Below are 25,594 nucleotides of genomic sequence, written 5' to 3'. Positions count from 1 at the left end.
AGATCTCTCGCACACCCCTATACTGGATGTAACCCCAGACCATGATTTTGCCACCACCAAACTTCCCTGTTTTCTGAGTGAATCTCAGATCCATGCGAGCTCCAGTAGGTCTCCTGCAATATTTGCGGCGACTGTGGTGTAATTCAATGTAAGATTCATCTGAAAAATCCACCTTTTGCCACTTTTCCAGCGTCCATCCTTTTGACAGGCCTTGGCAAATGCCAAACGGTTTTTTAAGAGAGATCTGCAGGGTGGAAGGCAACATAAATAGTCTAAAACGGTGGTCTCCAAACTATTCCACAAAGGGCCGCAGTGGGCGCAGGATTTCATTCCAACAAGACAAGACGACACCTATGCACCAATCTGGTGTATTACATGTGTAATCAGTTGATTGCAGTCAGGTGCTGCTTGTTTTAGCAGAAACTTCATTGGTTAAACTGTCGGTACTCGATCGGTTGGAACAAAAACCAGGACCCACAGCGGCCCTTGAGGACCGGTTTGGAGACCCCTGGTCTAAAATATCAACAAATCTTAGCTGCCTCTTACATTCCTAACCATAAAAAGGGACAAATTCTGCAGCAGGATGGTGCTCAATCGCATACTTCAATCTCTACCTAAAAGTTCCTCAGGGCAAAGAAGATCAAGATCCTCCAGGACTGGCCAGCCCAGTCACCAGACATGAACATCATTGAGCATGTCTGGGGTAGGATAAAAGAGGACGCATGGAAGACGAAACCCAAGAATGTTGATGAATTCTGGGAGGCATGCAAGACTGCTTTCTTTGATGTTCCTGATGACTTCATCAATAAATTGTATGAATCCTTGCCGAACCGCATGGATGCAGTCCTTCAAGCCCATGAAAGTCATACAAAATTTTAAATTTGGATCTCACAGCACCACTACTTAATTCGCTTATTTTATGTAACATATTTTTGCATTTGAAGTACATTTTTGGTTTAATTTTCACACTATTTTCTCTAGGCGCCAAAATTTGACCTTTTTCAGTGAAACAAATATATTTTTGTACATTCAACATCATTTGGGAGGGTTTTAGCTTTCATATGAACCATTTCTGAAACCAATTGAATAATTAAAAGTCAGGTTATTGGCAATTGTTTCTACAAAATGGATAAGCGACAAGACTTTTATCAGGGACTGTAGTTGGTCCGGGGGGTCCAGCACGTCACATGAGTGACACGAGCAGACACTGCTAAATGCGTGCTAACTACACATACAATAAGAAAATATCACACATTTATGACGGAAACTATGGCGAATTTTCATCCCGTTCTCGTGTCATCAGACGACAACTGGCATCCACCTCGTTCTGTTTTAGTCTCCCAGGACACGTTTTCAGCACGTCATTAAAAACTTGGTCGTTGACGAAATATTTTCGTTATCGTCATCGTTGACGAAAACAACACTGGCTGCCATTGACGGCGATAAATGTCAATTAATTTACCAAGCATACACTGATTTCAGTGTGTAGCCAGGTTTTTATTTGTAGGGAAGAACAGAACATTTTGCAAAAGCTTCACATTGAAATCAGGAAAAAAAAAAAAAAAGACATTCCATCATTTTATAACCGATTTGGAAAGCGACGAAGGTCTTGAAGGATAGAAAAAAAAAGGGAAATAAGATCACAGTGGGAGTTTGCTTAAGAGAACATTACGCTAAGAGGCACTAGTTTGAGGACGGAGGAGAAGGGAGTCCTTGACGAGGAGGACGTCATCCCTCATTCCTAGCAAGCGTTGAAGACGTCCTCTCAAGGACACAGACACATCACAGCGAGAGCGAACAAAACAGAAGATACTAAGCATCAAAAAGGGAAGAGTGTATTACAGCTCAATTACGTGCAGTCATTATTTGGCTACAAAAAAAAAAAAAAAGTACGTGGAAGTCGGAGGAGTACAGTAGCACCTTGACTTACAAGCGCCTCATTATGAGTAGAGATTTAACTTATGAGTAAATTCACTAACTGGTCAAAATCTCTCTTCTACATTCCTTTCTAGAATGCAAATTGGGTTGTACGTGAATAAAAAGTGGTAAATGGTGGCAAAAAAATTGTAAGATTTCAGGTACTACCTTGACTTAAGAGCACGCCAATTAATGAGTGAATATTTTACTTAAATGAGCAAAATTAAGTAGAGGTATCATGGTCATCTTTAAGTTTTGTTTTGTGGTTAAGATTTTTAAAAATCTGTGTAGTTATTGTGCTTTTTTTTTTTTTTTCCAAAGGATCGCATATTTTTCCACCGAGTCAGTCACCTGATTTTGAGAATCTGCCGATACGATACCGAAAAGACGTTTTCAGAAAAGAATCATTAATTGATGTCTGGAAAAAAAAAAAAAAACGACTTTAAAAAATTATTCACTCGCGTATTTTTTACTTTTAAACAAATTACATCACAATGAAAAAAATGGTGTCTGTAAAAAAGTCTCATAACTATCGCTTAATTGTATTTTTTTGTGACTGTCGCATTTTCTCCGATATGTTAGATGATAAATAATCAATCCAAACAAAGAAAAATCGAAGAAAAAAATGTTTTAAAGGGTGAATATATGGAAAAAACACATCTCGACCACTCCTTGATGTCTGCGATTTCTGCATCGCAACCCTTGTAATATTACCGTGTTTTACCCATAAAATTCCCAAAAAAATCCAGCTGTGGCCATTCACAGCGGTGTCTTGACACACAGTGATAGATGCTACATGGAGTTTTCGGATCGAAACAAGGTAAGTACGCGATAATATATCGTTAAAGTCATGGCGTCTGAAATTCTGCTCTCGCGTGCTCTCACCTCCAGATAGGGTTTTGCTTTTTAAAAAACTTTTAAAAAATGCCATCCTCTTCAAAATTTTTCTTCCCTTAGAAAATTTAGATTTTAAGCTTTCCAATGATGTGTCATATATGCATATCGGACAATTTTGAAATTTGGCCAAATTGGGGGTCTTAGAACGGAACTTCAAGTCACCTGAGTGTTTTCCGCCACATATATATATATATATATATATATATATATATATATATATATTTTTAATTTATTACATTTTACATTACATTATTACATTTCTTAAAATGATTTTTTTATTTTATAGCCCATTGCTTTTTAAGTCATTACTGTTTATATATTTTTTATACTTTTTAAAATTGCCATTGCAAAATATGTACATGTATCCCTATTACAACAATTTCACGTCAATTGGGGCCGTAGAAGAAGTAAAAAGTGATGTCAAAAAAATTAAGATAGTGTCGATTTAGCTCAGTCAGAGTGAAGCGACGAATTTCAATGTCACTTTTATTCACTCCCACGAGTAAAGATTTAGAAAAACGAGTAAGTCAAAGTACCACTGTATTCCGCCAAAGCTTAGACAGTACTGAAAAGATTATGGAAAACGCCAGCCTCTCCGTCACAGTCTACATGTACAACTTTTAAAAGTATAGCAGCTTCTCAAAGTCCTTTTCCTATCTTTGATTCCAAGTCACTCATCTATTTCGACAACCTCGCAAGGAGAAAAAAGGGAAAAAAAAAAAAAAAACGGAAGGCGAGAATGGTTTACTTGTTCAAAAATCACTGGGGTTGACAATGGTGAAGTCAGAGTCCTTGCTGTTGGTGGAGCCTTCGTCTGGGCTGGACGAACCTGACGCAACGGCCGTCATCAGGGGGTCGGCGAAGGTCCCCGCCGCTCCCTCGGGCTCCATGCGCACCGGACCGCGGCCTCGCCTTCCTGCGCTTGATCCCTGCAGGTCGCAGTCCTGGGTCACCAGGATGTAGTCCTCCCAGTTCTTAGGTTCGGGCTGCACCTGTAGGGCAGAAAACAGTCTTGACATATGAAGTTTAAGCTCACTTACTGAAAAACAAAAAGGAAAATATTGTAAGTCACTGCCATTGACTGCAATGGATGTCCAATCCATTTTGTAACATGATAGGAAATCCATCAAACCAACAAAAAGATAGCGAGTGTTATGCAGTCTTTTTAAGATTTTAAAAATTGGTTCAAAAAACCTGTGAGGCTTGCTGCCATAAATACTGGAATATAATGAAGTTGTACTCCATATAACAAAATATATTTTTAGCCTAACATATTTTACGTTTTGCCTGAATGTAGCAGTTTATAGTACATAAAACTGTACGTAGCTATATTGTGATGGCTTTAATTTTTCCTGAATGTGTTATCAAAATGTTTAACCTGATGCCTGAATGCATTTTTTTACCTGTCCTGTTCAGCTGCTTTGACACAAAGAATAGGAATCCGAGTGTTGTTATGGGTTGAACAAGTTTTAATGTATCACATGGGAGTTTTATATACAGTAAACCTGGTTAATGAGAACCGCCCCTCCTGCGAAAATCCGCGAAGGCGGAGTCTATTTACATAAAAAATATACATATACATATACTGTACTTTCCGCACTAAAAGCCTTCAATTTTCTCAAAAGCGTGTGCCTTATATATGGATCAGTATTGGTTACGGTAAACATGGCATGGCATTCCCTCTAAACGCAGCTTCAACTTGTGGATGCATAATGCAACCCCCAACAACTACTACTACTACTGCGCCTTATAATGAGGTGCGCCCTATACAGTATATAAAAACCATTTTAAAATAGGCCATTCATTGAAGGTGCACCTTTTACTCCGATGCGCCTTATAGTGCGGAAAATACGTTGTTTTTGTTCATTTATTAGGGCTGTCAAACGATTAAAATTTTTAATTGAGTTAATCACCGCTTAAAAATTAATCGTAATTAATTGCAATTCACACCATCTCTAAAATATGCCATATTTTTCTGTAAATTGTTGGAATGGAAAGATAAGACAAGACGGATATATACATTCAGCATACTGTACATAAGTACTGTATTTGTTTATTATAACAAATCCACAAGATGGCATTACCATTATTAACACTCTTTCTGTGAAAGGGATCCACGGATAGAAAGACTTGTAATTCTTAAAAGATAAATGTGAGTACAAATTATAGTAATTTTATGTTAAAACCCCTCTGTTTGTTTTCGTTTTCATAAAACTTGTAAAATTTTCAATCAAAATATAAACTAATAGCTCACCATTGTGGAAAATAGTGATTGAACTACACCACGAGGTGTCAAGGGCGAGTTTTAAATTAATTAAGAGATCAAGCCAAGTTTTTCTAGTGTGTTTTGCCCCGCGACTGACGCCGTAGTTTCCGGGTTCATTGTACCTTACGTTCATTTGAGTGTTGACTTCACAAAGTACAAGGCTTCTGATAGTTTGTATATTGTGACTAAATGTTGCCATCTAGTGTATTTGTTGAGCTAAACGAAATGTTTGAATAGAGTTTGACCAAAGTCTGAGTATTATTTTGCATAGCTATTTTGATTGGGAATGCCAGTTCTCTTTGCATTGAGCGCTTTTCTCTTTGTGAACATTTTTTTTGAGAGATAGGAATATTATTTTTGTTGTGCTTTCAGTAAATGATACTGTAGCGACTTAACGGTTCCACCCAAAAGCATGATGGGAATTTGGGCAACCATGACTGTCACTGGTGGCTGCAAATGATATATCTTCTTTGCGTTGAGATGCCAAAGCTTATGCCAATAAATAATGCAGCGCCAATGGATGCCTGAGGTGCCATTGTAGTCTGTTTGCGGCAATGCGTGAGTGGGTCGTCCCACGCATTCGTTGGATATTATAATGTGATTAATTTTAAAAATCCGCCCGTTAACGCGATAAATTTGACAGCCCCTAGCATTTACTCAGATTTAACAGCATTGGAAAGAGAAACAAATAAGACGTTTTCTTCATTTTTTTCTGCAATTAAAAAACAATAACAAAACCCGATATATTTTTACGTTTTTAAAACAAGGCAAATGTGGCAAATGGCAGATGTGCAAATGTAATCATTATAAAATATAAAAGAAAACAATTATTTGTTCATGTATAAATGCTTACATCTTAAAGCGGAAGTTCAGGATTTTTGACATTAGGCTTAATCTTCGAGTTAGTCGGGGTTTAGTTAGTTGGTGGAGTTGATTTCAACAAATTCAGCTTCGTTTGCAAGTTATTTGTTAGTCTTAGCTAGCTAGCTTAGCCATTCCGGAGCCCTGAAACTAACAAATAACTTAGATAATAGAATTTGTTGACATCTCCATCAACTAACCAAACCCCAGCTAACTCAAAGATTAAGCCTAAAGTCAAAAATCCTGAACTTCCGTGTGAACATTTTAAAAATAAAATATGACATTAGACTCCAGCAGCTCCTTACTTGACTGACAATGATAATGATGATTGTGACGAAGAAACACTTGTGCACTTCGATGAAGATAACAATGCTCAGGTGTCAAGGGAGCCTTACAGAGTAACAGAATAACTGAAACCACGAATTTAGAAGTGCGAATTGGCGAGGGATCTCTGCATTCCCATTGTGGTTGTTCATTACGTTTTATTCATTAGGAGAAATCAGGGAGCAGGAAGCTGTTACGGAGGGACAGAAAGGAATGAAGCAGACAGAAGAGGAAAAGAACAAACAAGAAATACATTGCCATAATGTATATTTAATGACTACATCACACACCACTGCAGGAATACATAAGTACATAAAAAATAGTAATTGTAAAAATATATAAAGAAATTTAATATAAAAAAAATAAAAGTACAATGAGAAAATCCCATATTTTGTGAGAATACATTCGTACCTTCAGAATATAAATTATCTATATTAACTTTTAATTTTTTTGCCATTTTTAAGATTTTTTTTTTTTTTTTTTTAAACAGTATTTTCTCATTTTCTTCCATTTTCTATATTTAGTATTTCTACATTATGTACTTATGTAGTGCTTTAGTCCTTTATGTAAACTAAATGGGAATTCATGCATCAATGGATTAAATGGGCAAAAATTTGATTCATTAGTCAGCAAAACAGAACCTGAGTCAGTGAAGTGCACATGAAATAAATCCTGGCTTTGGCGATTCAAAATTGTCATGGCGAAATTTGCAATTTTGATGTAAAATTGCTTAATCAGTAAAGACAATATTTTGGATCAAAGACATTTTTCAGATCAAACGACTCATAAATCACCTTATTTACCGTTATAATACTCTGGGCTCAACATTTTCTGCAGCAACTATGTTTGAGAACTAAAAACTCTTGCTAACAAGCTAGGACTACAAAAACCTAAAAATATTTACTCTTATAAATTGTCAAATCAACGCCTTTTTAAATCACAAGATTTCAAATAGTCAAAGACCAAACTGAATGATTCCATCTGAATTTAATGCAAAAACATTATTCATGCCGTAGTGTCATGGCCAATGCACCTCTTGCGGTGTCATCGTTGGCTCCTCCTCCTCCTCCTCGTCCGCCATATTGCTTCCGTCTCCGTCGGGGCCTCGCCTTCTTCTGCCGTCTCGCGCCTGGCCGTTGTCACGGCGCCCGCTGGAAGCGGGTTCGACCGCTGAGGTGTAATGGTTGTCGGCAATGTTGATCTCCTCGTTTTCTCCGGCCTCCAACTGGCTCTGGTTGAAGCGCAGCGCCCCCTTGAGGATATCTTTAATCTGCCAAAAAATTTGTTTATCATGAGCAGACGTCGAATGCATTAGAAGTGGGAGGATGGCAGCGAATGAACCTTCGTTCATTCGCTGCCATCCTTCCACTTCAATTGCATTGGACGTCCATTGCTTTCAATAGCAGCCGATGAGCTAATAAATTAAATGTATCAAGTAGTGCTGCAACCTAAAACAGAAGTAGCATACATATTTTTGGTCAAATGTAAAAAAAATAATTAATTCTCTACTAATACTTGCAACTAGTGGTTTAAGACTGCTGTATATTAGGTTCGTAAAATATCATTATAATAAATTAATAATGATATTGGAACGAATTGTGGTAGTTTTCAATGTGGAGTATAGGTGTGGGAACCTCCGAGTACCTCATGATACGATTTGTGCTCACGTTAACGGTTTTGTCACACCCCTAGTAGATATATGTGTTGCTATTTTTTAATGCTGCAACAACTAATCGAGTAATTCGATTAGAGAAAAACTTCTAATCAAATTTTGCTGCTTCGAGGATTCTTTTAGTGATGTAATAATTTGTTTTTAAAGTGTTGTAGTTTTATTGATTTGCCATAACTTGTCTAACACGGCTGAATACAGCTGCTCCTAGTTAAGACCAACATAAGGTTTTAAGTTTTTGTTTGAGCTAACATATTTGTTTATGCATTCGCTATTTAGTTTAGGAGTATATTAAGCAGTTTTTTGATGGAATATGTGTTTGAACGATTTGTTTCGAACACTATTAAAAGAAAACTCCTCTAGCATTTTATAGCATTTAAGCTAGCGGATGTTTGCTGTTCAAGTTAGCCAATTGTTCTTTTGTTGTACATAAAGCCTAATTTATTTTATTTATAAAGTTTGAGGCTAAGCTCAGGTATTTTCATTTATTTTTAAATGCATTCATTGATCTTGTGAAATGAAAGTGCTATTCTGCATAGTTTGAAGAAACACCGTAATTTTCAGACTAAAGGCGCACCTGACTAAAAGCCGCCACCCACCAAATTTGTCACGAAGACGGCATTTGTTCATAGATGAGCCGCACTGGACTATAAGCCTCAGCTGTCCTCAATGTATTATGGGATATTTAAACTAGTACTGCAACGATTAATCGATTAACTTGAGTATTCAATTTGAAAAAAAAATTCGGATTAAATTTTGTTGCTTCAAGTATTTGTTTAAATAAAGTGGCGTGGTAGTGGTTTATTTTGAGAGTGTTTGCATTTAGTTTTATTGATTAGGGTGGGTACACTGCCCTCTGGTCTGTCTTTTCACATGGCTGAATCCAATTGCTCCCTGTTAAGACCAATGTAAGCTAAGTTTTCTTTTGAGCTAATGTTTTTATTGCATTCATAATTTAGTTTATAAGTATATTTAGCCGTTTTTAAGTATATTTAGCAGTTTTTGAGGGAATATGTGTCTGAACCATTTGTCAAGAACATTGTAAAAAAAAACTGTAGCATTTTATAGCATTTAAGCTAGCGGACTTTTTCCATGCAAGTTAGCCAATTGTTCTTTTGTTGTACATAGATTCTCATTTAAAAAAAAAATTTGACCGTTTGAGGCTCAGCTCAGGTATTTTAATTTTTCATGTTCCTTATCAGTTTCCTCGATTATTCGAACTAACTAGTCCATCGATTAATCGACTACTAAAATGTTCGATAGCTGCAGCCCTAATTTACACTAAAAGATATTAAACAGTAACACTTTATTTGAAAGCGGCACGATAAGACTGTCATAAGACCAAATGAACCACCATGAAGCTTCCAAACAACTGGCTGCAAAGCTTCAAGAAGCTTCTTTTTGCCATCACTGCTCCCATGGGGAAGACAGTCAACCTCTGCTGCCACCTGCTGTCAACGCTGTTGTCGTCCAACATGCCTCCTAGCATGCATTGCAGCACTACAGATGTAAATAACAATCAAATTTCATGTTCTGTGCTAATTATTTCTTCAGTTACTGTTCCAGTTATTTCATTAATTGCTAGTTATCGTATTTGGTAACACTTTATTTGACAGAAGCACCATAAGACTGTCCTAAGACCATCATAAATATCAAATGACACTGCCATGAGCAGTAATGAATGCTTATGACTAGGGGTGTAACGGTACACAAAAATCTCGGTTCGGTACGTACTTCGGTTTTGAGGTCAGTAAGAAAACAAAATATAAATGTGCTAGTTATTACACACTTTTGTGCTTTCAACAATAGGAACATTAGCCTATACAAAGCTAGAATTCTGCTCAAAAAGTAGCGGGTATTTAAAGATAATCCAACAACAATTTGCCTTTCAGACCCTATGTATTGGTCAGCTTTCTTTCTGAAAGAAAAAAGAAGTCCTGTGCTAAAGAGAAAAGCAATCCCAAAGACAACGATTTTAACATGTATTTTACAAATGAAATGCCTCAATGAAACATTTTTTTTTCTTATGACTTGACATGACAGCCAAACTTGGGTGTCTCACCTGTTTGAGCCCCGCTAATGAAACAAGCACTTCATCTTCTTTCTCTAAGTGTTCCTGTAAAATCACTTCCTGAATTTTACCTGAGAAGATAAAATTTCACACTAAAGCCGTTTTTTTGTGTCTTGTTGTACGCTTCTCTTGTTCTTGTACTTACAAATGTGGCTGTTCATCATCTTAGCACAATATTTGCTCATAGCCTCCAGGTCGTTGATCTGTCCCTGCAAGAATGACACTTGGGCCTCCAAATCTTCTTCCTGTCACCGATAAAAAAAAAAAAAAAAATGAAAAAAAGAGGGCACGGATGTTGAGAATTATCTCAAGTGTCTCACCGTTTCCTTCCTGGACATGGTTTTGCTGTGAGAACGCGAGCGGGTGATGTGGAAAAACGACTCTTTCTTGGCAGAGGAGAAGGGAGGCGGCGAGGCGCTCAAATCGCTGCCTCCCCTGGAGAGCGGCAGAGGCGGCGAGGCGGAGGAATGACCAGCGGAGAAGTTCTCAATGCTGGGAGAGGAACTTAGCCTCCTGGTGATTTGGCCTGAGAGAGAAAATGCTGCCAGTCAATAATCATGTTTCAGTGACATTGATGGGGATAGATGTCCAATTGTGACTAAAAGTGACCTAAGAATGCCCCAATATCAACAGGAAGTGACAATACCAAATCATTTTAAAAAATATAATAATAAGTTGAGTTGTCCGATAATGACATTTTAACTGATTACCCGATGTTGTCCAACTCCAAAAATCAGATACCGATATTTGCGTTCAGAGACTTACCATATTATTGCTAATTGTGATTCCCTACTGGATGCTTTAATAATGGTAAATGTAACAACTTTTCAAAATTGAGCATTCAACTTCGACTAAAGTTATAGAAAAAGTGCCAAAACAATGTCCCATATAGATAAAATGAATTGAAATGAGCCAAAATGTCCAAAATTAAATAAAAGGAATAATTCACCAATACAGGTAGTGCACGGGTAATGAACGAGTTCCGTCCCTACGTTTGCGACATAACCCGAATTTCCGCGATAGTCGGAAATAACCCTTGGAGTACCCCTAATTCTCAAAATAACTGTCCAAAAACAAATTCAACTGCGCGACTTATTTGTGGGAGCAAATGCGCTCTTCCTCGTGTGCGCGTGCGTCGTGTGCGCAAAAAGTTTTCCTTCGTGTGTTAATGCGCTCTGAATCGTGTGGGAAGTACTACCTGCTCTACGCTTCCTCCACCAAAATAAAAGCATGCATCACAAATCAAAAGTCAACATTATAATCAAATACACATTTTGCCAATGGGTAGAAAAGTTGTATTAATAAGTTAAAGAAGATATTTTGGGGTACAATAATGTACTATTTACGCAAATTTTAAAAAATCAATCAATCAATAAAAACGACTCGAGACCAGAGGTTGCGCTAGACTTTTTCGTTGTCTGTCATTTTGACTGACAGGGTCATAAAAATCCGGTCATAATCTATTTTTACCCGTCACTTAAATTTTTAAAATGATGATAATGACATTGTGGTGACCCTTTGTTTGGCATAATTCACCTTCCGTACTTGTGTGTCCATTTGGCCGAGCGCGTTACCGGCTACGACAGTCACGTGACAGAGACACTTAAGAGCCGCGCGCGGTCCCCTCACTATCCACTCGCTCTCGCTATATGATTGGCCGAAGAGTCGAAATGCTCTCCCGTGAAATACCTGTTTCAAAATGTTCCCGTTGTTACTTCTTGCGTTCGCTTATAAGTGCCCATTTAAAAAGGAAAAGCGATGGATGATACTACACACAGAGCGTATTATTAACAAATGTTAGCGAGAATAAGGAACGTCACTGACAAGCGCAGGCCCCCGCGAGTGGATAGTGAGGGGAATAGGATAGTGCGCCTACAGCTAACAAGACTCTTAACATTGCATACCGCTTCAACATATTCAAAAGTATTTAGTTTTCATTCATTTTAAATTAATATTCTGTCCGAACAAGCTTAACGGAGAATCCACACCGTGCCATCACACATCAAGCAGATGAATATGTAACTTTTTCTCCGCAGTGACAAAAACAGCTGACTGTGGCCCCAGTAGGTAGGCTACATATGGAACGATGAAATTAACAGTTCACCTGCTGTGGCCTGAACGTAGTCTCACACTTTCCTCCTGGTGCGCATGGACTTGAATTGCGTGCCCGCTTGCGCAGTCCCTGTTTTTTCACCTTTTATCAACACCATCGTCGTTTTGGGGCTTTTTGAAGAAACTTCGGACACTCAGTTGCCTTGACATTTTTCAGAGTAAGGCCAACGAGGTCATGCATCAAGAGAGACAATAGCTAATTAATATGCTCACTCGCCACCCTGTGGTCTGGGGTGTGAATTGCAACCGGTCAAAATGACGGATGGACTTCAGTTTTTTCCGTCACCGTTTTAAAAAATCGGTCAACGACGGAAAATATTCGGTTAACGCAACCCCTGCTCGAGACAAAATGGCAGACGAGACTCTGGCTTCGTTAAGTCGAAATCATATAAGTTGGGTGCGTCGTAAGACTCGTAACACGGGACTACTGGCAAATCACGTTTATACTAGTTACCCTAAAGAGCCACTAGGGAGGCTACAAAGCAATAAAAATACAGGCAGGCAATTATAGGACATACCTATGCAATGACAATTCCCAAGATCCATTTTGTCGGGCTTTTGCACAGTTTAAGTGTGTTTTATTACTTTTCTTAGTTACTATTTCTATCTGGTGATGCAGTCGTCATATTTGATGAGTTAATAGTTTATTATACAGGGAGTCCCAGGTTACGAACGGGTTCCGTTTCTGCGTTTACGACGAACCCCGAATTTCCGCGGAAGTCGGAATTAACTCTTTCAGTATCTCTAAAAAGAAAAAGAAAAATTTAAAGTAGATTACCCCAAAATCTCAAAATAATTATCCAAAAACATTATTATATGTCATATAAACAAATAAGTAAAAAATAGGATATTGTGAGGTACATTGCATTAAACTCCATTATATCCAATGACTATTTGGGCTTTACTCGCCAGTGAGTCGCCATGCTGAGAAAAAAGGGCACTGTAGAAAGAATGGGAGGCGAGGGATGGGGGATACAATGGCCGTTAAGGTCACCCGCGTCGCCTCTCTCAAAGTGAGCTTGCTGTCCGAACTCGAAAAACCAGATCGGGACTCGCAAGAGGGGGGAAAGCTGCAGTAGCCTCAGGAGAACAAAGAAATGGATCTGAAGGCAAATCTCCCGGTTGAGAACAACTGCAGGACGGCGGTGATGCTGCTTGGAGAGGAGGGGCTCTTGCCGTGAAGAACGGCAACTAAGAACTGTTAATGCGACTGGGAAAAAAAATTACAAATGCTGGACTCTCAGGCGTCGTTAAGTCGACATCACGTAAGTCTGGTAGCGTTGCAACCCGCGGACTATCTGTATTTCATTTATTGTTAATTTTATTTGTGCACCACTAGTGATTAGGGTCTTCCCCTCAGTTAAAAAAATCCCAAGCATCTTAGTTTGGAAACATCTAGAGGTCATTAAGCACAGCTGTTGTGCTTAGCTGTAACCACCTTATCCACAAAAGGCTGAAGGTTTCTACTTTAATTTATAACCCAGCATACATGCTGGAGTAAAACCAATTCCGATATTATTTTAAATGCTTTTATCTCCCTATATTACTGGACAACTTTAATAATTTCCCTAATTTTCAGACAATAATGTGCTACTTCTTCCCCCACCATAAACCCTGCAGTTTATAGACCACTGCGGCTTACATATGATCAAATGCAGTTTTCTTGTTAAGCTTGGCGGGTTCCGCTTACAGTCAGGTGTGCCTTATGGGCCAAAAATAACAGTAATAATTAGGGCTGTCAAACGATTTTAATCGAGTTAATCACAGCTTAATAATAAATTAATTGTAATTACCGCAATTCAAACCATCGCTAAAATATGCCATATTTTTCTGTAAATTATTGTTGGAATGGAAAGACACAAGACTGACATAAACATTCAACATACTGTACATAAGTACTGTATTTGTTTATAATAACAATAAATCCACAAGATGGCATTAACATTATTAACATTCTTTTAAAGGGATCCACCGATAGAAAGACTTGTAGTTCTTAAAAGATAATTTGAGTACAAGTGACAGTAATTTTATACTAAAACCTCTCTTAATGTTATAATTTTAATACAATTTAACATTTTCAATCAAAAAATAAACTAATAGTTAACTACGTAAGGTAGTGATTGAAATACACAAGGTGTCAATAGGGAGTTTTAAATTAGAGACCAAGGCAAAATCTGAGTAAGTTTTTTGTGTATTTTCCATAGCTATTTTAATTGGGAATGCCAGTTTTCTTTGCATTGAGCGATTTTCTTTTTGTGAACATTATTTTTATTGAGCGATAGTAATATTATTTTTGTTGAGCTTTCACTAAATGATACTGTAGCAACTTACTGTTTTGCCCAAATGCATGATGGGAAGTTGGGCAACCATGACTGTAAGTGGTGACTGCAAATGGTATACGGTATGTTCTGCGTTGTGTTCAATTAAGCGTGTTAAGAAAAGATTATTTCCTGCGAGAGATAGCACAACAAAAATAATATTCCTATCACTAAATAATACTGTAGCGATTTAACTGTTACGCCCAAATGCATGATGGGAAGTTGGGCAACCATGACTGTCAGTCGTGGCTGCAAGTGGCATACAATATGATTTGCGTTGTGTTCAATTAAGCGTGTTAAGAAAAAGATCGTTCTCCTGTCATTCTTCCCCACGTCGTTGGCCACAATACTTATATTTGTTTTAAAAGAGTTGCCAAAGCGCAACCCAATAAAAGGCGCGGTCCAATGAACGCCTGTGTCCACTAGCATTTCTCTGCCATTTCGCTCTCAATGTGCTAAAACGGTGTCATTGTAAACTGTTTGAGGCAACGCATGCACGGGTCCTTCCGTGCATGCGTTAATTGCGTCAAATATTTTAACGTGATTAATTTAAAAAAATACCGCCTGTTAATGCGATAAATTTGACAGCACTAGTAATTAAAGATGTCCTGATCGATCGGCATCCCGATCGATCGGGACATCTTCATGTCATTTTCAAAGTATCGGAATCGGCAAAATAATATCGGACATGCCTTTTTTTAATATATATATATTTTTAATTGAAATCGTTTTCTTATTTAACGTTACAGACAAAATGTCTTACACTCATCCAGACTAGTTTTGGCTTAAAGTAGGGATATCAAATTTATTGCGTTAACGGCGATAATTACATTTTTTAATCTTAACACATACGCTGCACGGCCCACTCACGCATTGCCGCATTCAATCTATAAAAACGCCGTTTTACTTATAGATAGCACTAAAAGGCAGCGTATAATGAGTAAAGAGAATTTTGACAGCCTTTGGAGCCATTTTTTATGTGGCTAAAGCCTTACAATGCCTCTCTCAGCAATTAAAAATAACGTGGGAGGTAATGTGGGGAAGAAAGGTAGTAGTTGATCATTTTCTTAACACCCTATGTTCTTTCCCAACACAGAGAAGATATATCAATTGGTGCCCCTACGCACAGTCATGGTTGCACTTCCCATCATGCATTTGGGCAAAAGTTAAATGGCTGCAGTATCATTTACTGAAAGCTCAACAAATACACTAGATGGCAATATTTAGTCACAATATATAAAGTCACATTTATCCTTTAAGAATTTCAAGTCTTTCTATCCGTGGATCCCTCTCACAGAAAGAATGTTAATAATGTAAATGCCATCTTGAGGATTTATTGTCATAATAAACAAATACAGTACTAATGTACCGTATGTTGAATGTATATATTCGTCCGAGTTTTATTCATTTTTTTCTTAATGCATTGCAAAAATGTATATGATCGGGAAAAATTATCGGGAATGATTGGAATTGAATCGGGAGCAAAAAAAAAAAAAAAAAAAAAAAAAAAAAAGCAATCGGATCGGGAAATATCGGGATCGGCAGATATCCAAACTAAAACGATCGGATCGGGAGCAAAAAAAACATGATCGGAACAACCCTACTAGTAAGAATATAAAATAATAATATAGTGGTGTAAAAATAATTAAAATAAAGTTCAGTGTTTTAAATTTCCAATAATAGTCATGTGCCCTAAAAAGGGCAACAATCAAATACTCGATACCTCATTTAAATAAATTCAGAGACGAGAAGACAGCATGCCATTTTATTCAATCAGTAGTCTGTCATCCCCCTCTGCTGTTCAAAATTTGCTACTACAACACAGTGGACGAAAAGATTGCTAATCACACAAGTGCTTTTTACCTTGCGTGTCACTCTGTGTTGGCAGATGAGATGCTCCACCTGAAATCACATCTAACATACATGATTGTCAATCAATTAAGCTCCTGTAGTAGGAGGTTGTTTGTTTTTTTGTAACATACCTTTACTGAGATGGACAGGCATGCTCTCGGATTTCAAAAGACGGTAATGCGAGTGGGTCTGCGGTGGTCCCGGGACAGTCGGAGGTTCGGCGAGGGGATGTGGTAAAGGGGGCGCTGAGGTGGAAGTAGGTGACGAAGAGGAGGAGGTGGAGTGCACCTCGCTGTTGATGGGCGATACTGTGGTAGTGCCTGACGACATGGCCGGAGAGATGAGCTTCCTCCCAAAGTTTAGCAAGCTGGTAGACACTTTGTTGATGTTGAGGGGGGCGGCTTTTGTGTTGGAGCTTGAGGAAGGCCAAAAAATAAAAATAAAAAATAATAATGTTATAGTGCCTTTAATGGCGATCGACGTCCAATCCATTTGAAACATCTAAACTTGTTTTTGGAAGAATACTGCCTTCACCTTTTGTCGGTTGATATGTTTTGTAAATGGCCTCTCGGTGCTCTGGAGGGAGTTTTACAAAGATGATGTAAGTCTATAATGGTTAGTTTATGCAAATTTAAAAAATTTAATTTTTATGAACTGGAAAAAAATGGCTCATCCGCTATTTCACAGCATGAGAGATTATGGAAAGAGCTCCAACACAACACCAGGATCGGACTAGCAGCAGTAAGTGCTTTGTAACACGGACATGACATCATGAATGCATACTTTTGTTTGTGATATCGCTTTTAACTCATTGGCTGCTGCTGACGTCTAATCCATTCCGACTGGGAGGATTTGCTCCTCTCAGTCAATATGGATTGGATGTTTAGAGCTGTCAATTGCCGAGAAAGATGTGAATTAAGAGCCAGTCGTGCCAGTTGAAGTAAAATGGACCGTCTATCATTGTCAGTAAGAAAATAGTAAATATTATTCAATTTACACTGCTGGCCAAAAGTATTGGCACCCCTGCAATTCTGTCAGATAATGCTCAATTTCTCCCAGAAAATGATTGCAATTACAAATGCTTTCGTAGTAATATCTTCATTTATTTTGCTAACAATGACAAAACACAAAAGAGAATGAAAAAAAGTAAATAAATCATTATCATTTTACACAAAACTCAAAAAATGGGCCGGACAAAAGTATTGGTCCCCTCAGCCTAATACAGGGTTGCACAACCTTTAGATAAAATAACTGTGAACAACCGCTTCCGGTATCCATCAATGAGTTTCTTACAATGCTCTGCTGGAATTTTAAACCATTCTTCTTTGGCTAACTGCTCCAGGTCTGAGATTTGAAGGGTGCCTTCTCCAAACTGCAATTTTCAGATCTCTCCACAGGTGTTCTATTGGATTCAGGTCTGGACTCATTGCTGGCCACTCCAGAAGTCTCCAGTGCTTTCTCACAAACCATTTTCTAGTGTTTTTTGAAGTGTGTTTTGGGTGATTGTCCTGCGGGAAGCCCCAGCTTTCTCACACTGGGCCCTATTATGCTGCAAAATTTGTTGGTATTCAGACATCATAATGCCACGCACACAGTCAAGCAGTCCAGTGCCAGAGGCAGCAAAGCAACCCCAAAACATCAGGGACCTCCACCATGTTTGACTGTGGGGACAGTGTTCTTTTCTTTCAAGGCCTCATTTTTTTCCCCTGTAAAGTCTATGTTGATGCTTTTCCCAAAAAACTGTACTTTTGTCTCATCTGACCAGAGAACATTCTTCCAAAACGTTTTTGGCTTTCTCAGATAAGTTTTGAAAACTCCAGCCTGGCTTTTTTATGTCTCTGGGTCAGAAGTGGGGTCTTCCTGGGTATTCTACCATAGTCCCTTTTCATTCAGATGCCGACAGATAATACGGGTTGACACTGTTGTACCCTCAGACTGCAGGACAGCTTGAACTTGTTTTGATGTTAGTCGAGGTTCTTTATCCACCAATCTTCTCTTTTTTATTTTGTTGAAATCTCTCGTTATTTTTCTTTTTCCGTCAACATCTACGGATGTTAGCCACAGTGCCATGGGCTTTACACTTATTGATGACACTGCGCACAGTAGACACAGGAACATTCAGGTCTTTAGAGATGGACTTGTAACCTTGAGATTGCCCATGAGTCCTCACAATTTTGCTTTTCAAGTCCCGAGACAGTTCCTTGGTCTTCCTTTCTCCATGCTCAATGTGGTACACAGAAGAACAGAGGACAGCGGTTAAGTCAACTTTAATCCATTTTAACTGGCTGTGAGTGTGTTTTCGTTATTGCCACCACCTGTTATGTGCCACAGATACTTAACAGGAACTGTGAATTACACAAATGAGAGAAGCATCACATGATTTTTCAAAGGTCAAAATGATAATGATTTTATTTTTTTCCCCATTCTCTTTTGTGGTTTTCATTGCAAGCAAATAAATGAAGATATTACTACCAAAGCTTTTATAATTGCAATCATTTTCTGGGTGCCAATACTTTTGGCCAGCACTGTATATACACCCACACACATACATATAAAGGGTGACCTACATGACCCAAAATAAGTTTTTTTTTAATTTAAATTACTAGTCATGTGTCCTATAAAGTGTTAAAAGAATTCTTATGCAGGCAGTGAACACTAAGGTTTTTCTGTTGAGAAAGGTTATACCTTCAAGCTTTGTTCCACATGAATAAAAATGCATTGTATTGCCTTATAAAGCTAGTTTTGTATGTGCATCCAGTTGTAAAGGTCAACGCCTTCTCGCACTGTCAATCGACAATCAATTGGTTGTCCACAATAAAACTCATCCAAATATTTTCATTATCTTTTTCTAAAAGGTCAAATTCCTCTGTATCCAACTTGGCAAATACAAGTAAATATTTCTGCATTATCATTGGCCAAAGCATGTGAGTGGCGCAAATTTCAGTTCTCCTCAACCAAATTCATTCGCCACACTGATGTGACACTAATTTGGCAAAATGAAACACTCCAAAATATCCATACATTTACAGATGTTAACAGTTTGCGTGCATTTTACCGTGTTTTATTCATCAGGTCTGCTCCTCTGGTTTTGTAGTAATCCAAATTCTGCTGAAACTGGTAGTTAACAGGTCGAGGATGGTTCTGTAGAAGCAGGAAAACGACAAATTTCAAAGCACTAAATCCAGCGTACAAAAACTTCCTGGGAACTTGTGTGAAAGCAGACAAAATGAATGTAAACAGCCACAATTCTGTGAAACGTGAAATCAAATTTCAAGCATCACACGCCCAATCAGTTCTTACTCTGGGATCTCGGAGAAATAGAGCTTTCTGTAGGAGAGAGTTGATGTCTCCGAGTGGGGGGTAGTGCATTAGGAGGCCGAGGCATGTTTGGAAGTTGCTGGCGATCACTGGAAAATGATCAAGAGGTGGCATTTAAATTAGCATCTAAAGACGCTAGCTTTTACTAGATGTCAGCGGAGCATACAAGCGTCTCGAATATAAAGCAACATGGCCACAAAGACGTAATCCACCAGGTCCAGTGTGATGCTGTCAGCAAAGAGGGCGTCCCAAACCACTAGAAGGTCCTGAAGTGGGAATTCACGACCAAATAGCAAACGCACCCAGCGGCTAAAGGTCAAAGAAACAAACAATTAGTATGTGCTGCGGAAATCTTAGAAAAACAAGACTGAACTGGATAAACTGACATTCCGTAGATTTGAGGAGCGATTTCCAGACGGTTGAGATGCATGTGAAGCTCCACGTCATGCTTCTTAACTAGCTGATCTTGAATGCGGTTGACTTTGGTAACTATGGCAACAGACGGCCCCGCGTCCTGAGGCCGAGCAAAGGGGATGCTGGTGAGCATTTCTTCTTTACCCTGCAGGCAAAAAAGTCACATTACTTGTAAAGGATGACGACTAAATGTACATATCATAATGTCAAACTCACCCGCCTGACTTCCCTCTCGTAGCAGGAGAACCACGGTTCTGCTGTTTCCATCAGCAGAGAGAAGAGTGCACTAAAGGAAAGAATAATAATCATGTATCAATACCACTGACAGAAATAGACGTCCAATGGCATACTGCACGCATGCTATTTTTAGACCATGACGTCGCTTCGTAAAGTGGAAGTAAAGCAGGAGTGGGACATTATAGACCCACCCTCGCAGAGTTCAAGCTAGGCACCAACACTAATGCACAGCTACATCGCTGCAGTCCTGCCTGCTGCTCTCGCTCTTTGCTGACGTACTGTAATTGCTGCATGAATTCCGATTTAGGAGACTTGACAGTTCGGCTCGCCGCCACAATCTGGAAAAATGCGGCCCAGATCGGATTCAAACCACATACGAAAGTGACCCAGATCGGATTTGAAATGGTCCACTACTATGCGACTTGTGCCGTTCAGACTGTCAAGTTAATGCCTCACTCGAGTCGGAAAAAACACGAAAAAATCGGATTTGTGCATTAAGACCTGCGGTCTGAACCTAGCCATGGTTTATTTCTCCGCCACACCCAGCGTTGAAGTCTTGGGATCGCTTAGTCTGGGACCTCACCCGGCACCTTACCGCCATGGGTGACCCTACCAGGGGCCAAAAGGCCCCCGACGGCATTGCTCTCGGGATCATTGGAAGAAGCAAGGTTCTCCACCGTGACAAGATGGCGAAGAGTTATCACACACTAAATGCAACTCATAGTGTTAGCATTGCATTTCCATTAGACTAATGCTAATGGCGAGCATCCTCGTAAACTCGCAACTTTTTTTTTTTTTTTTAATACCCCAGTGGGTATAATTCATTGAAAATAATGTACCATTTTCCTGCTGAGTGTGTATTATCACCAGTGTTGTTAATGTTAGTTTAAGAAAGTAATTAATTAGTTACAAATTACTTCTCCCAAAAAGTAACTGCATTAGTAACTCAGTTACCCTAGTGTAAAAGTAATTAGTTACTTGACAAAGTAACTGGTGATAATTTTCATGGTTGTTTTTTCCTTTAAAAAAAATTTTTTTAAAACTGGTTTACCCAGGTCCCTCTCTGCCAGTTCTTTACCCTAAACTTAACTAGACACAGGGGTACTGCGGATATTGCGATAACTAGAAAATAACCTTTCCTATGTGTGGAAGTCATTTAATGTTGTGAATCAATAGTTAAAGTTGTTAAAATTGCTCCCGTTATTGCATTGGTTCCCTTCCGTCTAATTTCGATATGTTTAAGTTTTAAAACTGTTTCATCATTTAAAGATAGATTTAAGTTTTGCCGATTTTGGAGCATTTTAGATATAAAGTGACTTAGGATCGCCAGGAAGGTTCTCTACAACAGAGCCTTCATGAGAAGTCTACTGCTTTAAGATGGCGGCTGTTTACTAACGCATCTAGTTCTTTATTATATATGTTCCGAATGCTGCCGTGTCTGTCATTTGCATCTAGTTCTGTGTATATGTGATATCTACCGAAGCATCATGTGGCCGTAGTTTGTAGTCTATCGGCTACAGTCAGGTATTGTCAGGTATTATTGGCGCCACCTAGCATAGTAGCATTGCGTTTGCAACGGCGTCACACTCCCTTGCCTGCTCCCCACTCCTGCTCTGCTCTCTCGTCTCCGTGAGTCCGTCTTTTTCCAGACTTTTCTTGCGTCAGTCAACCAACATCGTAACGCACGCCTTTCCCGCCTCAGTAACGGTAACGGCGTTGCCAAGATGAGAAAAGTAATTAATTAGATTACTCACTACTGAAGAAAATAACGCCGTTAGTAACGCCGTTATATTCTAACACCGTTAGTAACAACACTGAATTACCATGTTGGCGTTGTCCTTGTAGACACTACAATATGTGCTTGTCTGTCAATGTTCATTCGAAAAATAGTTGGAAACTTATTTATTTTTAGAGTAAATTTTAAAGATTTTACAGACGAACATTAGTAAATGTCGACTAAGACTATACAAAATTAGTCTTGAGTTTTCGTTCACAAAAAGACAAACACATTTTGAGATGACTAAAAGATTAGCGCATGTCAAAAAGAACAATGTAATCGGATTCAGCTGGGGCCATGCAAACACGCATTGAATGCGAATCTCTTCACTTAAACTTCATGTATACAGGTCAAATCCTAGTCACTTAATACGATTGATTGCAATCGGATTGAGGAAAACTACCCAATGACAGCTAAATACAGTTACTGTCTGTTACTCACTAGGCATCATGTTCAAGGTACAGCGGATTCAACAGGCATTTCATCTCCTCACTGTGTGGGGAAAAAGGAGAACATTAGTCAAAACAAAAGAGGATCTCACAAACTCCTAAAAAAGAATGAGGTCCAGTTTGACAGAAAACAGGAAGTGACCTCGGATTCGCCGTCTCGCTGGCATGTTGGAAGGCTTGATGGTCGCAGTGAAGCACGAAGACTATGGGCGCCAGCAATTCGTGCATCCCCTACGGACAATCGGGAGAAAACGCAAGGGTGCGGAGGTTTAGAAGGGGGCAGTCGGGAGAGAAAATATGCTTCATTTGTGGTCAGTCATCCTTTAATAGTGATGCACGAGCCTTGTAATCCAAAATGACAGCTTTAATTTAGATATTGTTAGCGACTGCCCGGCCATGTGTCACTTCCATTTTGCGAAAAAGATGCTCTGCTAGCCATCCGAACCGGCCTGGCGCATGTTGCAGACACCCGCTAAGAGCGATATGGCCTACTTACCTGTTTATAAAGCAACTGTTCGTTTTCTCGAGCGTAGCAAAAAAGAATGTCCGTCAGTTTGGTCCGCACATCGTCGTCCTGGAAGTAACGGATCTCAGGAAACCTTGAGAATTTAAATATAAATGCGGTATAGAAAAACGTTTGAACTAGAAGTCAGTTATAATTGTTACATACGTTCTCAGTACGTCTTGTTTGATCATCCCCTTCAATTCTTTATCCTGGAAGAACTTGTTCCATAAGCTCTGAGCAGGAAAACAAAATATTTGAAGTTAGAAAAGAAATGGATTGGGCGTCTACTAATCTGATTCAAAGATATTGAATTTTTTTTTTCAAGTTGTAGGGTTGTCAGTGAATGAACGAACGTTCGGCCAAGTCTATTGCTGTCAAGGGCAGCCAATAAGGTAATAAATCTTAAATGTATCAATTAGTGCTGCAACCTAAAAATATCCAGTGTAAACAGATTCCACATAGCAGCATTCATATTTTTGCTCAAAGGCTAGGTTCAGACCGCAGGTCCTCATGCACAAATACAATTTTTTTCGTGTTTTTCCGACTTGATGGTCTGAACGGGACAAGTCGCAAAAAAGTGGAACATTACTAATCCGATGTAGGTCACTTTCACATGTGGTTTTGAATCCAATCTTAGCCACATTTTTCCAGAATGTGGTTGCATTCTGAAATCTCATATCTCCCAAATTGGAATTAGGGTGACCGCTGATTATGTTAATTTATATTGCTTCGCAACGGGCGAATTCGCACAATAAAGTAGCTTATAGAACTCAAGTGTTTCAACGTCCATGGAAAGCGATGCCACAGACCTCCATGTTAATAATGCTAGCATACGTTGGCGCTTCTTACTTGTGACATATTTTTCTACATCTGTGCATGCGGGTCACTTTATTCCATGCAATATTGTGACGTGTCTATTATTGGTCTTCTGCGCATGCGCGACACTTCGTGCTGCGATTGAAAATGCTGGTCTAAACGGGAATGAAAAAAAAAACCCGATATGATTAAAAAAAAAAAAAATCGGATTTGTGCATTAAGACCTGCGGTATGAACTTCGTCTAATCATCTACTAATACTTGTGACTAGTGGTTTTCTCATTTAATACTGCTGTGTACAGTATTAGGTTAGCATCGTCACAGGTTAGGATCGTCCAACTCCAAAAATCTGATACCGATATCCAACAGGTACAGATAAATGCGGCCGTACACTTAACATATTATAGGTCATGGACCAGCACAATATTACCTAATCCGAACGTCAGTGACATAGTAATCAAGTTTCATGTGGTAAATAATTGTTTTCACGATATTTTTCACAGCTAAAAAAATTAAAATGTTTTTTTTGTACTATTCGTTTATTATTTACCTGTACATTTTTCTAACCTTTGCGTTGCAACATGCCAGCACATGGCGATGTTGTCTTGAAGAGAACGTATATGCCGATCCGTTTCGTATAAATGTTGACCATGTGGCAAGCTAGGACAGGAGTCTGAGGAAGAGTGTCGAACCACTGAGCCAAACCGCGTTGTTTTATTTACATTGAAACTCACAAAGTAACAACGTATGTCTTGCACGCAAATCGCGGGACATTTGTTTACTTCCGGCTGTTCCCTTAACTGAACTCTTCCCCCGGGACCTACACAACTTGCCAACATTAGTTCCGCTGGTGAATTCTGTTAAAACTCGCTAAAATTCCTTACTTTGTGAAAATTACTATCGTATACTGTAGCAATTTTACCACAGAAAATTAATATTATATTTTTGTAAAAAAAATATTTGACAAAAGGATGAAAAAATGCTGCAACCGTGTTCTTTATAAAAGTTTGAGACGCGAGACTCATTTATTGGTGTTAAAATTAGGGTGCGCTTTATACACGGGTACAAGAATTTTCCCTAGATTTTACAGGTAAAGTTGGGGTGCGGGTTATACACGGGTGCACCTTATATTTGGGAAACTACGGTATGTCACATTCACGGTCGCCACTACAGGGCAGTGTGTCCACCCAAGTCAGTAAAATTAATACAAACACTTTCAAAACAAACCATTACAACGACACCTTAATTAAACAAATCTTTTTTCTAATCAAATTACTCAAGTTAATCGATTAATCGTTGCAGCACTACTGTTTACAGCACTTCCACTTTTTCCGGGAATATTGCGGAGTATAAAATGTATATATTGTTAATTTTTTTTTTTTTCTAAATCAAATCCCTCAATCCTTTTCACCAATTCCCATCCTTTAAACAATGGCTCGATTGGCCCGATCGGGGACATTGTATGTTGTAAATTGTATTGTATGTATGTATTTATTGTAAAACCAATAACGAAAACTAGACATGTGCCGGTTACCGGTTTCACGGTTTACCGTGGTGTGAAAACGTCGCGGTTTCAAAACCACTAAAATTTTCCGTCATACCTTAGTACGGTATTCGCTATTTTTCATGTGCCAAAATGCAGCCGAAGTGGCTTGGTGCGGCACCGCTCACCCTTTCCAGTTTGTTGCCGTGTCACTAAACAGCCAGCAAACCCAAAAACAAATCCTCCAAACACAAGGCGTACTTTTCTTCAATTTATTGAGCTCTCAAATCGTGGTGAAATATACAAATAA

At 38.8% G+C, this 25,594-nt stretch overlaps 1 protein-coding gene and 1 long non-coding RNA gene across 3 annotated transcripts in view; both read right to left on the bottom strand.

Annotated features, from left to right (window-relative positions):
- Positions 1-3,035: 3,035 nt before the first annotated feature.
- The window catches only part of tbc1d5 (TBC1 domain family, member 5), a 42,624-nt gene continuing 20,065 nt past the window's right edge, over positions 3,036-25,594 (bottom strand). Inside the window, exons 7-22 of one of the 2 annotated variants that reach the window (XM_057827982.1) lie at positions 23,152-23,219; positions 22,978-23,080; positions 22,624-22,712; positions 22,474-22,524; positions 20,235-20,304; positions 19,991-20,163; positions 19,771-19,913; positions 19,587-19,693; positions 19,342-19,427; positions 16,418-16,701; positions 16,299-16,337; positions 10,326-10,531; positions 10,151-10,250; positions 9,997-10,076; positions 7,299-7,535; positions 3,036-3,806 (exon numbers count right to left, since the gene is read on the bottom strand). In XM_057827982.1, coding sequence (XP_057683965.1) covers positions 3,567-3,806; positions 7,299-7,535; positions 9,997-10,076; positions 10,151-10,250; positions 10,326-10,531; positions 16,299-16,337; positions 16,418-16,701; positions 19,342-19,427; positions 19,587-19,693; positions 19,771-19,913; positions 19,991-20,163; positions 20,235-20,304; positions 22,474-22,524; positions 22,624-22,712; positions 22,978-23,080; positions 23,152-23,219 — 2,076 coding nt within the window. In that variant the 3' untranslated portion in view covers positions 3,036-3,566. Of the gene's footprint in view, positions 3,807-7,298; positions 7,536-9,996; positions 10,077-10,150; positions 10,251-10,325; positions 10,532-16,298; positions 16,350-16,417; positions 16,702-19,341; positions 19,428-19,586; positions 19,694-19,770; positions 19,914-19,990; positions 20,164-20,234; positions 20,305-22,473; positions 22,525-22,623; positions 22,713-22,977; positions 23,081-23,151; positions 23,220-25,594 lie in introns of both variants that reach the window. The other variant, XM_057827981.1, reaches the window with a different exon arrangement.
- On the bottom strand, positions 17,962-19,325 carry LOC130910566 (uncharacterized). Its single transcript, XR_009061874.1, has 2 exons — positions 18,457-19,325; positions 17,962-18,379 (listed from the first exon to the last, which is right to left on the bottom strand). It is a non-coding gene; the product is annotated as an uncharacterized LOC130910566 (long non-coding RNA).

Source organism: Corythoichthys intestinalis, chromosome 22 (assembly GCF_030265065.1).
Source record: "Corythoichthys intestinalis isolate RoL2023-P3 chromosome 22, ASM3026506v1, whole genome shotgun sequence".
Taxonomy (NCBI): domain Eukaryota; kingdom Metazoa; phylum Chordata; class Actinopteri; order Syngnathiformes; family Syngnathidae; genus Corythoichthys; species Corythoichthys intestinalis.
The sequence above is the reverse complement of the archived record's forward strand: the minus strand, read 5'-3'. Positions and strand labels throughout refer to the sequence as shown.